Here is a 13,782-nt window from a genome sequence, read left to right as displayed (position 1 = left end):
AGAGAAAATACAAGCATACTCTCTTACATACTATACTGTAGCTTACTCTGCTTCTATATCATACAGCATGTTGGTGCAAATAATTTTTTTTCCTTTTTCTTTTAAGAGTCATATTAATCATAAAATACAGAATATTTAAGTGAAATTCTAAATGCTATATTACTTGGTTATATATATTTATACATCTGTATCAGTATTTTTATGTGTATATACGCAATAATGACCTATTACAATACAATATCAAATAATTAACACTTGTGTGTCCCCTCCTTTGCCTGCCACCTCCCCCCCCCCCCCCCCGCTAATTAGGATTTTAATTCCCTTGTTTTTCCCCCTTTCTTGCGTTATGTTTGTTTGTTTGTTTTGTTTCGTTTTTTTCTTCTTCTCTTTCCTTGTAAACTGTGTAAGCCTTTTCCTGTTGTACGGTAATCAGGGGGATAGACCTCGATAGGCCAATTGCTTTCTGTCCTTCCCCCACATCCGCCGTACAGTGGAAATCATTTTTATTTACTGTGTTTTACTATCTGTTTATACTTATTATTATATTTGTTCTGCTGTATAAGAATTTTGTTTGTATTTATATATTTATGTATTTTTGTGTATTTTAAAGAGGTGTAAATAAATGAATCTGAATCTGAATATTCATGAGGCATTCCTAGAAGTTGAACTAGAACTGTTTCACTGGAATGATGCAAATCTTTAAAATTCAATAACTTCGTTATTTGTTATCCAATTTTATTCAAATTTTCAGCATTTTGCTCTGCTCTGTGAATCTTACTCTATTTATTGAGATATAAATATCTCCAGCATGGACCATCCCTTCAAATCAGAGTTATTAATATAATTTATTTACTACTCTGGATCATGCTGTAGTACTGTAAAAGCTGTTATTTTCGCGTACAGAATTTTTCGCGAATCGCGGGGGTCCCGACATTTTCGCGGGTTGTTAAATTCGCGATCGGAAGATTAGATGTACGATACATTTCCACAGCATTTCAAAGAAGCAAAACTAGTGCAATTCATGTGCAAATCTACACTCCTCAATGTCCCCATGGTGATATGTCTTTTGTACATAAATATGTCCCTGTAAAAACAGTTACAAATTGTGGAAAAAGTGGCTTAAATATCACTTTTTTAACCTTTAGATCTAAAAATTCATCATGCCACAGGATCTATAGGGTTAAGCAATCTTTGGAATTTGTGTTTGGTTCGATTCATTTTTCAAAAAGTTGGTAAAAAGTGCAAAATTGTGGAATTTTGTGAACAGAATGTTCACCTTCAAAATTCTGGTCATGTGACTTATGAATATTAATGAGTATGCAAATAGCTACCAATACGTGTGTATGTATAGAGTCAATCAGATGACAATAAAATCAAATTGTTTCATGGAAAATACATTTTAATATTACAGTGAGTGTATAAATATTGATAAAATAATGTTAGAAAATAGTTTAGGCCCTGATTTTGTTTGAGAAATTTAAAAAAGTGAAATTCTAGCTAACTTTTTGAATCACTAACTGTACTTTTGGCTAAGCCTATTTTTTGTACATATAGAGGTGCATATCTCAATTTTCTTAATTTACAGGATGTTTTCAATAGCAAAGCTTTGCTGTTGGGGGCATTGGCACTGACTAAGAAATGTGTCAATATTTTCGCGTGTTGTTAAATTCGCGGCCGATTGGCAATTCGCGAAATCCGCTAAAATAAAACCCCCGCGAAAATAACAGCTCCTGCAGATAGGACACCATCACGTATACGCACTCACGGTACGGCATGCATGCTGTGCTATGTTCAGTTAGTTGTTGTGATCGGGGAAAATAAAATTACGTGAAATCGAGAGAAATGGCAGGATTTCGTGATGTGCATAGTGGAAGACGGCGTAAAAATGGACCAGATACATCTACGAGAAGTCATCAAGAGTGGCAACAATTATGTGGGGAGGTGAGGTCTAGTAACTTTTCATGAAATTATTTTAAACGAGGGTGAATTTCTAATGACGTGTTCAACTTCAAAACAGCTGTGCAAGATTTCTTCAGTCCCACATGAGACAGAATTTGTTGTCAATATTAGTTATTAGTCTAATGTTGTAAATCGGATCAAAAAAAAGATCGAAAATCGGATCGGCAGTTAAGCTTCTAAGATCGAAATCGAATCGAAAATAGAATCGGCGATGTTCAAAAACAAAGGAATATATCAAAATTTTGTTCGCGGTCGCGCGCATCTTCCTGACAAAGTCACAAAGACGAATGCATTGGAATGGAAGTCGACAACATGCGCGATCGTTTGGAACATGTTTTAAAGGGGTTTTGAGGTGTTATTGCTTTAAAATAAACAAAGTGATTTTTATTAGAAAGACAAACGAAAGACGCATCTTCCGAGCAAAGGCGCAAAGGAAAATAAAATGAAAATATTTCTCATAGATCACAGGTTAATGAACGATCGGCGGGACATCTTTTATAAGTATTTTTAGGTGATAGCGATTTAGAATTATTGGAATGATCTCTTGATCTCGTACGACGCATCATCTTAAAGTCGCAAGTGCAATTAAAATGTAGTAGAAGACGCAAGCACACACGATGATTTGAAATATGTTATTAAAATGTTTTGGGTAGCTAGCGTTTTCAAATCAATTTATTACTATCTTGAGAAATGAACTTTTGATATCTAAAAAGAAATATAAAAGAAGCATCTCCCGACGAAGTTGCAAAGACAAATATATCATTGAGGTTGATGTATATCAGCATAAACGATGTAAGAGAGTAACGCAATGAGCTCCGTCGATGGCGTCGATAGTACGAGTTTTAAAAGTTCACTGCTATCACCACGAGGTTGAAGAGAAGATGTCTAGCATCATAAAGAGGGTAAGAGAGTAGCGCAGTGAGCTCCGTCGGTAATACGACCTTTCAAAGTTCACGGCGGCGTCCGCTATCACCACGAGGTTGAAAATAGAATGTATATCATCCTAAACGATGTAAGAGAGTAACGCAATGAGCTCCGTCGATAGTACGACCTTTAAAAGTTCACGGCGGCGTCCGCTATCACCACGAGGTTGAAAATAGAATGTATATCATCCTAAACGATGTAAGAGAGTAACGCAATGAGCTCCGTCGATAGTACGACTTTTAAAAGTTCACGGCGGGGTCCGCTATCACCACGAGGTTGAAGAGAAGATTTATATGATCATAAACGATGTAAGAGAGTAGCGCAATGAGCTCCGTCATTATCACGATCTTTAAAAGTTCACGGCGGGGTCCGCTATCACCACGAGGTTGAAGAGAAGATGTCTAGCATCATAAAGAGGGTAAGAGAGTAGCGCAGTGAGCTCCGTCGGTAATACGACCTTTCAAAGTTCACGGCGGCGTCCGCTATCACCACGAGGTTGAAAATAGAATGTATATCATCCTAAACGATGTAAGAGAGTAACGCAATGAGCTCCGTCGATAGTACGACTTTTAAAAGTTCACGGCGGCGTCCGCTATCACCACGAGGTTGAAGAGAAGATTTATATGATCATAAACGATGTAAGAGAGTAGCGCAATGAGCTCCGTCATTATCACGATCTTTAAAAGTTCACGGCGGGGTCCGCTATCACCACGAGGTTGAAGAGAAGATGTCTAGCATCATAAAGAGGGTAAGAGAGTAGCGCAGTGAGCTCCGTCGGTAATACGACCTTTCAAAGTTCACGGCGGCGTCCGCTATTACCACGAGGTTGAAAATAGAATGTATATCATCCTAAACGATGTAAGAGAGTAACGCAATGAGCTCCGTCGATAGTACGACTTTTAAAAGTTCACGGCGGGGTCCGCTATCACCACGAGGTTGAAGAGAAGATTTATATCATAAACGATATGAGAGAGTAGCGCAGTGATCTTCGTCAGTAATACGACCTTTAAAATTTTCACGCCGGCATCCGCTATCACCATGAGTTGGAAGAGAAGATATCTATCCTCTTAACCATCGTCAGAGATAATACCGCGTCTTTCTCCCTGAATAATGCGACCTCTAAATAGCTAGCACCTCAAAAACAATCTTGAAATATGTTCTGAACGATCTCGCACTTTTACTAGATCTACGCCGATTTTTTATTTTCGATTTTTTCCTTCAAGGGGCATGATCGAAGATCGGCAAGTGATCGCCGATTGTGGTGAAATCGAATAGAATCGGTTGCCGATTGCGAAATCGGTTACAAGCTCAGTTATTACGGCTGTCGCGGGATTCTCCCGAGTCCAAGATCGTCGTTAGATTTTCTTCAATATTTGTTTGGGTGTAACTTTGGTTAGATTCCATCCAGTGTCACAATCGATTATGGGAACAACCTACGGTACCTAGCACCATATACTAACTGGGTGTAGTTTAGAACAAGGCAGCATCACACACGTATCACACACATATGGCAGTGTAATCAATTCATACTCATTAAAGTAAACTATTATTAACAGCCTGTAATTTAAGGTAAGACTTATTTTTTCGTAGTTTAACGTTATTTGGCCTCACCCATGTTTGTTAAATATATTTGTTTATTGGCCTAATTTGTTATTATGCCCACTCAGACTCGGCTCAGATCACGAGGCCAATTAAAAATGACATGAAATTAAGTTTTTTGCTTCGACTTAGTCTACCACAGTCTATCAATGCCTACACATTTTCATTTTAGATGGGTAGATCTAGACCGAATTCGATTTTATTGTACTATGTTTTGCAATGTTAGTATTTCCTTGCATTTTATTATTTTCTTTTTGTTGTTTTTCTATTGATTGTACTCATCTTTGTTTCATCTCTTATTCTTTCTTACTTAATACTTATTGAATTTCTTTCTTCATTTAAATTGCACTTTCTTTTGTCTTAGATTTCCTTATTTCGATTTTATTTTCTTACATTCTTTAGAAATGTTTCTTTTGATTATTTCTTCTTTATTTATTTTCATTGCTTCTCTATTGAATTTTTTAATTTCTATTTCTTACTGATCTATTTTCTATCTCTATTCATTATTTTTTTATTGTTCTTTTCTTTTATGAATTCATTTTCATTCATTCTTTTTACATTCTTTCTTTTTTTTAAGGCTCTTAAATTTTTGTTCTTCTTCATCTTCCATTTTTTGTTTGATCTACATGTATCTTTCTTTGATAATTTGTGGTATTTCGTTATTTTCCTTGCTTCCTTCCTTCCTTGTACTTATGTCTTCTTCCTTAATCTATTTTATCCTACTTTCTTCTCAGAATTCTTGTGGGTCAATCATAACAATATTTCATGCCATTCCTATGAAATAAATAAAATAACTTTTTGGGTTCTTTCACATTCTTAAAAAAAGGTTATTCAGACAAACTTTGTTTAAAAGTAACTCTCATTCCTATTTCTGTTAATTGTGTTGTGATTTTATCACTTCTTTATTGCATCTTTGGCATTCCCTATGATGGGGAATAGTCTGCAGGAATAGACCCAGATTGAAACTTTGACTAACAAGTGGGTATTCGCACAAGACTAGCACTATTCTATGCAACTTCTACAAGTGGGACCTTCTGTGCATAAGTCACAGCCATGGATTTAGGCTCCACATTCAGACCACTTCGCTTGAATGAAGGGTTTGCACAGCAAATTAGAAGATGTTTGCTTCATGTCATCATTATTTTTATACATCATGTACACTGGTGACTCATCTATTATTCTTTGTCTCTTTTGCAGTTCAACATTTGTAAGAGAAAGCTCCAAGCCAAATCAGATGCCCTTCTTGTTCTTGCCAAGGAACTTGACAACGTGAGGCAAGAGAAAGACGCTTATAAACTCATGGCGGAACAACTAAGAGAAAAATTTCATGAACAGAGGAAAAAATATGAGGAGAGAGAAAGGGTAAGGAGTTTTTTTTTTTTCAAAATAAAGATCGGAGGGGGGGGGATTGTTTCATAAGAGTTAAATTTGACCAACAGTCAGTGATGCTTTCAATGTACATGTAAGTACCAATTGCAAGTTATTATTAACACATAATCTCATTTAATAATGATTGTGCTTTCCATGAGCATGATATGCTCAATGCGGTGATGTGGCATGTACCACACACTACTGGGAAATTAATGTGATATTTAGTCAAGACTTACATTTTCTTGAAATGCCTTCTGATTTAAAGTGTAAATGGATTCGTTAGAGAGCTTGAAAAAATGAAAGTATTTGATCATCATGCAGTTTGTTACACTTTCTCAGTAATATGTAGGCCTATGTCATACTGAAGGAAGTTAAGTTGCTTACCCGAACTATTCATTCATTCATGGACTATGTCCTCCCCCCTTTAGTGTCTATTTTTCAAGACCATGGATCGAATATTAGAAAATTATCCAATGTCTTAAAGAAGAAATATAACTTTCTGTAAATGTCCTTTTAAAATGGGGAAAATACATGTATAGACTTTTCTCTGGATTCCATTTTAATGTTTATGTTTTCATGGAACAAACCAGAACTAGTTCAATTCATGTTTGAAAATTTTATCAAATGTTAATAGATTTTGTTTACTTTAAATTTTACAATTCTGTTGTATCTTTCTTTTGATTGATGATATTTCTGATGTTCATAATTCATCATTTTAGGCACTTGGGTTATCTCTACATGATGGCGATCCACTAGCTGAGCGGAGAAATCATGTAAGTACCAATGGATGATAGAGTTGTTTGAGATGTAATTTTTTCCTATTGTGCAGATGGTTTTGAAGGCAGGGTTGGCATTTTCCCGGGAAATTTAGGTATTTTCAACCCGGGTGGCAAATACTGGGAAAAAAAACTTGTAAATGCTTCAGATGTACAGAGAGGTAGAGGGAAATGCTAGAATATTCTTGATAGTTGAGAAACACAAGGACAATACCTGAAAGTATTCAAGAAGTAACATTTTGTAGTATTTGCCTGCATTTCTATAACTATTTCCCATTTTCTTAAAAAATTATCCAGCTGTAATTACCCGTATTTACCACTGGTATTTCCCACATCAGCCAACCCTGTTTGAAGTTAAAATATTGTAGAGCTATAGCTACCTGCCTGGAAATGTATTGAAAAGATCACACAGATTCTATGTATTGTAAAGTTTGGTACATTTGATTAAGGTAAATTGCTAATTCGCCTACTGCCAACTTGTCCACTCACCACATGGTCTACTTTCATTTAGTCTAATACCATTCTGTCCATCAACATTCCATCGTACATCCATTTGGTCCAATAATAATTTGGCCAGTCATCACTTCATCTAATCACCATTTCATCTCATAGCCAGTTTTTCTAATATCCATTTAATTTTCATTCATTTTGCACAATTAACACTTAAACCAATGAGACCAAATGGAATATGGAATAATTGACTAAATGATATTGGACCAACTGGTTATTAGATGAAATGATCAGTTAACGAATTGGCAATTAGACCATGTGGATAGTGGACGAACTGATGGTAGACCAAATGATATTAGATGAGTTGGCAATTGGACGAATTGGCATGAGATGAATTGGAAATAATCCCATATTAAAGCCTGATTTTATTGTGCTTTCATACACTTCAAAGTTGTTAATTACCTGTAACCTGTTACAGTTTATATGACAGCTTGTCATCTTCCGTAATAAACAGTGACTTATCGGCAACTGATGATTTTGGCGCCAATTGGTTATCACCCAGGTTTGAAGCCCAAGTGATAACGATGGTGCTAATCCTAGGGCTTCAAACCTGGAAGGTCATTAATTAGCGCCAAAATCATACATTGCTGATTAATCACCATCTAAGGAAGATAACATCCTGTCAACAAAATTTTGTCACAAGTAATTAATGATTTGGAATTGGATTTTAAAGAACTTAAAAAATCATTCTATATTACTATCCTGATAATTATATTTTGTGATTATCAATGACTTTTTAGAGTTTGGTAAATCCTTAAACATACTATTACAAGACATTAATAGATTATAGTATGAATATGTATGCCCTAAAACAATGACATAGATAGAGGATTTTATACCAAATAAAATATGCTTTAATGAACATTTATTTTGAGTGTGTGCCAAATCAAAATGAAATATCTGCTTTTTTTCTAGTTGGTATGTAATACAATTTTGAGCCCAGATTAATATTAAAAGTTAAGTGGTTGAGTATGTAAACATGGCCACTCTCTGCTGTCTGAAGACATGACCTATCTTTGCAGTTTAACATGATAAAAAGTGACAAGGGCGCCATCGTGCTGACCACACCAAATTCAAATGAACTCTTATTTTTTGCTTCATTTTGCCCAATATCAAGAGATTTTATGGATTGGAAACGTTGCTAAACATTGCTTAACTGTGATTTGTCAACAATCTATGTGTTTCTAGCTGTGTATATTTGACCTTCATGAAATTACGAATAAATGATTATGTGATATATTTTTCTTAACTAATATTTTAATTTATTTTTTTGGGGGGATTATTATGATTATGTAATGCCTCTGTACCTTTGTAAACTCATCGCTCCAGTAACCATACTTGACGCTCCAGTAAAAAGTTGATGCTCCTACTGGAGCATCAACTTTTTATGAAATGCGCTGCAGTGTCAAATATTAAACTTGACGCTGCAAGTAAAAATTTGACACTGCTTTGGGACTTGACGCTCTACCTTTATGAAATGGGCCCTGTCTTGAATTTTTTGAAATGTTGATTTATGGAAAAGAAATATTACAGCCCTTTAACATTGCATAATATGTACTATTATAATCTTCTACAATACATATGTTCATGTAGACATTAAAATATGTGACCTTTATCATCTAAGTGGTTTATTTGTCTTTGCCAAGCTTGGCATTTGATATTGCATGCTAACAGCTGCATGCCATATCAATAACATGTGGTAATTTAAAGGGTTAATTGCCAGTTCGTCCACTGGCAACTCGTCCTCTCACCACATGATCTACCTTCATTTAGTCTAATGCCATTCGATCCATCAACATTTTATCTAACAACCATTTAGTCCAATCATCACTTCGTCTAATAACCATTTCGTCTAATAACCAGTTGGTCTAATATCCATTTTCTTTTCATTCATTTTGCACAATTTACACTTTAGTTTAATTAGACCAAATGGTATATAGACTAAATGGCTATTGGACCAACTGGTTAATAGACGGAATGGCATTAGAATAAATGAAAGTCGACCATGTGGTGAGTAGATGAACCAATGATAGACCATATGATAGTCAGTTTCATCAGGATCCTATTATTTGTACCCAAGTAGTGCTGCAGTTACATTTCGCCCATAGCACCCGAACAGAGTTTGGAGGATACTTTGGATTTGGCCATCGCGCCGCCGCCGCAGAGATTTCCTTGTGAGCGCTCTATCAGCTGCATTTCTTCCCCGATCAACTTCAAATTTGGCATGAAGGTCCATTATGGTAAAGCAAAGCCGCCTGTTGATTTTGCTGCGGGCAGAGACATCTTTGCCACATGGTAACAAGAGTTTTTGTGGAATAGCAGAGATGTCCTTGTGAGCGCTCTACCAGCTGCATTTCTTCTCCGATCATCTTCAAATGTGGCATGAAGGTCCATTATGGTTAAGCGAAGCCTTGTATTGATTTTGGTGTGGGCAGAGACTTGGTTGCCATGGTTACAAGATTTTCTGAGGAAATAGCAAAAATGTCCTTATGAGTGCTACACCAGCTGCATTTCTTCTCCAATCATCTTCAAATTTGTCATGAAGGTCCATTATGGTAAAGCAAAACTGCCTAATGATTTTGGATTGGGTGAAGACATGGTTGCCATGGTAACAATATTTTTGTGGAAAATTTGGTAATACTTGTAACTTCTGCTTTTTTTCCAGTTTGTCATAATAGTTGGCACACAGAAGCAATATTAGAAGGTGAAGCAAAGATGGTTATCATTTTTGGTGGGGGGTCTTAGGGTTAGGTTTGCAAGATATATCCAGATTACTCTATAATTGTATTCCCCAACAGAGTCACCCTGTTGCATCATATTCTTGTCATCAAATTTGGTACCCACAGGCAAATTGTGGGCAGGGTCATTGTCGCCATTATAATTGTATTTATTTGTCAAATTTCTGTGTGAGCTCTACATATCGCAATGACGCGGTGGGTTCGAGGGATACATGTGCTCGGCCGCGACCCGCCGAGCATCTCTAGTTTTATCTATTTCTTTTATGAACGGTACCACACTTAAATGGCAAAATTGACTGTTTCGACATGCACTGTGGCGCCTTAAGGGAAATATGATTGTGGCATTAATCCGCAGAATACTGCAGAAGGTAAACATAACTTAAATCTGCGGAAAATATTCATATGGACTGATGGTCACTTTTGGAGGTCAGCTTAAATTATACATGCATTTTGAACCGCGGAGCTTATATTTCAGATATTTTCAAGAATGGCAAACTCCCTTAAGGCTTAATGATCCATCTGATTCAGATTTTTATTGAAAAGATATTATACTGTATGTATTTTTGTCTCAATTGATTCATTTTTTTTTCACCCTGTGTGTTTCCTGACTGAACCCTTTGTTTGCTATTTTAATTTCCCATCCAGACCCTCGTGCAGATTCTGTGTGAATCCCGAGCAAAGAATCGCAAAGCCGAGTTAGAGTTGGTAGATCTACGCCAGAAGCTATCGGAAGCAGAGGGAGATATCAAGGTAACATTTTGTTCTCTGGAAGATCAAATATACCCACCTCCTCTCCTCTCAGACCTTGAGGATCTAACAGTGGCACAAATTTTGCCTCTAATGACAATGGCTCCTGGGGGGTGTTTCACGAAGATTTAAGTATGACTTAGAGTCGCAATTAAATACCAAGTTGCGTAGATTATGAAAGGCTTGACCGCATTGGTCAGATCGTTTCATGAGGACGCGCACTAATGCGTATCTATCAATAAGATCGCGCGTTCCATATCATGTAGGCATTTAAGTGCGTCTGAAGTCATCCTTAAATCTTTGTGAAACACCCCTAGGCTTTATTTCCTCTATACTCTATAGTGTTAGGGTTGCAAGAAGGGTTTTATATTCGGTTTAGTATCAGGTTTAGGATAGGGTGTAGTGTTAAATCCAGGGTTGAAGTTGGGCTTTCAGTTAGTGTGTGGAATTTGTCGCCGAGGGAAGTGTCATGGAACCGGATCAAAAATGCATCTGGAAACAAATGTTATGTGTGTAGTCGGGCATCTTCTTCTGTTGATTTTCTTTGGTCCTGTGAGATCTAGTTGCATATGTAGGAAAAGTGGTTTTGTTTACAGGAATATATGGAAAGGATATATCCATAAGAGCTTGGCTTAGCAAGAAGATTGGCTACAATAAATCACAAGAATGTCTTATTACTACCATTCACGAACAAAGAAAGTTTGACATGAACATCCTTGCAATGGCATCTCAATGCTCCCCCTCCCTCCAGTATCAATCATGCATGTTCCCAAGAATTGAACATGCATGCAGGCCCCTTCCCCCACCCCCCCCCCCCCCTTACCCGAGGATCAAACATTCTCAACCTTCCCTACTGGGTCAAGCATGCATGTCTTGTTCAAGAGAGGTACCCCTCACAGTCAGGGAAGCTTGCTTTGTAACTTGCATTTAGCTTCCTAAATGAAATGAAAAGAACTTCATGACTGAAAAATAGTCAGGGAAGCTTGCTTTGTAACTTGCATTTAGCTTCCTAAATGAAATGAAAAGAGCTTCATGACTGAAAAATAGTCAGGGAAGCTTACTTTGTACCTTGCATTTTGCTTCTAAATGAAAGGAAAAGAACCCTCCTGACTGAAAAATGAAATGAGGGTAAATACATGTTCATTCTACAGTGTCAAAGTTATCACTCCCCAAAACATTGTAAAATGAATTTAACATTTAGGAGCTTATCTTAAACTCATCATTTCAATTAAATCGAAGTCCAGCTTTTATATACCTCATTCTTTGTTCTTTTGTACTTGTATAGCTGAACTTTGGGGCCTGTCACATAAAGTCAATACTTGCAACTATGATAACTTCAACTACCATAGAAACCTAAGTTGTGATGGGCCACTGAGCCCTGTCACCACGATAGTTGACATAATGGCAAAGTTACCATATTTTCAATTCTTTAGGAGACAAGTTCCGGTGACACAACATTTGCTCCTGCGACAATTACTCCTGTTTTGATATCTCAGAGGCCAAGTATTGGATCGTAATAAAGTTTTTGGTTCAGAATAATGTAAAGATTAGGATTGGAGTTTATTTAGTTGTTGGGGTTAGGTTTTATGTTTCGCTTAATGTGCAGATTTTTCTTAGGAGCAATTGTCGCCAGAGCAGTTGTCGCCAGAATAAATGTCATGGAACCGAAGTCCCTGTACTTGGAACAGTGAGTGACGTTTTAATTCATTTGATATTTTCAATTTTTATTTCTCCCCTAAACCTTACCATAGCTTCTAAGAGAGAGCATAGCTAGACAGCGTATCGGTGATGAAGGGATCGGCACCAGGCACTTCCCTGCTCACGAGAGGGAAGAATTGATTAGACAGCTGGAGAAGTCAAGAGAACAGGTTTGTACACCTGCGCCCCATCTTACAAAGAGTTGCGATGGATCTAATCAATCACAACTATGGAAAGCTAAAAACGTCAACATCTAAAGTGCACGTTTGTTAAAAATATTTTCCAACAATGATGTATATTCATACATTCATTGTTTTCTTGAAAATTCAGTGTGCATGTCTTTGTTTACAAAGGACTTTGTACAAATTTTCTTGTAGAAGAAATTATGACATTGATTGATTTCCATAGAGTTTAGGCTAATTGGATCAATCGTAAGTCTTTGTAGGATGGGGCCCAGATGGATGTTTGATAAAGCTGCTACAGTGATTTTATGAACGAATTGTGACCTTTTCTTGAGGTAAATATGTGCGCCAAATTTTCATTGGTGCCAATTTAGCTTGTAAGAAAAAATTACCAGTCGTTCGTCAAGTCGCTTGTAACTTCCGAACAGCTTTATGAAACACCCATCTGGATGTTTTAGCTAGCGTAACCTGACGTACTGTACATGTGGCTAGCCATTTACTCCTTTAATCCCATTGATTGGAATTCAGAATATGGTTGGCCATAACCGACATACCTCGATTAAACCCAGGTGGGAAATAATGGGGAAAATTTGAAATGCTGGGAAGTATGTATAATGGTGGTCCCCAAGTCTGCACACCTAACAATTTGAGTTAAGATTTAACATTAAAGGTAAATGCCAGTTTTGGTAACGATATCAAAATGAGTTCGTACAGAATCCAATGAAATGACCACCGAGGTGTCTGTTTGTATAAATAAAGAATATGTGCCAAAGGATTCTGGAAGAAATTTTCTAATTGCTGAGAAATTAGCAAATAAGCACAGGATTTGGGTCAAGCGTCGGGCACGACATTCAAAGCAATAATAATACACTGTCCCACGTGCGCTTATCTGTGTTGGTGATCTTCAGTTTGAATATTTTTCAGCCTAGATTTCAAAATTTCACAAAGTTCAGTTTATGTGACTGTACCAGATCTAGATCCTCGATGATATACTGACAATTAAGCCTGGTTTTACAGACTTTCTCATGAAATCAGTGTTTACTTCAACTACTGTGATTTCTCTTTAATTTCTTTTTATTTCACAAAATCTTTCAGTTAATAATGTTCCTTACATTATTATAAGTGAACCAAATATCTCATTAAAATTTGAAAGAAATTATAGGAATTTCTTGGGAAAAAGGACAGGCAGCCATTTTCAGATTGGAAAAAAAGGTACCTCATGTCTGCACACCCATTCACTTTGTACACGATTCAGGGATTTTGATGACAAAGGCTGCA

General features: G+C 36.7%; 1 protein-coding gene across 1 annotated transcript in view; it reads left to right on the top strand.

Annotated features, from left to right (window-relative positions):
- Positions 1 to 1,801: 1,801 nt before the first annotated feature.
- Positions 1,802 to 13,782, top strand: part of LOC121425321 — a 28,426-nt gene continuing 16,445 nt past the window's right edge. The window contains exons 1-5 of the mRNA XM_041621349.1: positions 1,802 to 1,941; positions 5,680 to 5,844; positions 6,573 to 6,626; positions 10,523 to 10,627; positions 12,376 to 12,492. Coding sequence (XP_041477283.1) covers positions 1,843 to 1,941; positions 5,680 to 5,844; positions 6,573 to 6,626; positions 10,523 to 10,627; positions 12,376 to 12,492 — 540 coding nt within the window. The 5' untranslated portion in view covers positions 1,802 to 1,842. The remainder of the gene's footprint in view (positions 1,942 to 5,679; positions 5,845 to 6,572; positions 6,627 to 10,522; positions 10,628 to 12,375; positions 12,493 to 13,782) is intronic.

The sequence above is a fragment of the Lytechinus variegatus genome, chromosome 12, assembly GCF_018143015.1.
Source record: "Lytechinus variegatus isolate NC3 chromosome 12, Lvar_3.0, whole genome shotgun sequence".
Taxonomy (NCBI): Eukaryota; Metazoa; Echinodermata; class Echinoidea; order Temnopleuroida; family Toxopneustidae; genus Lytechinus; species Lytechinus variegatus.
Note: the sequence above shows the minus strand (reverse complement) of the source record. Positions and strands in the feature narration are given on the sequence as shown.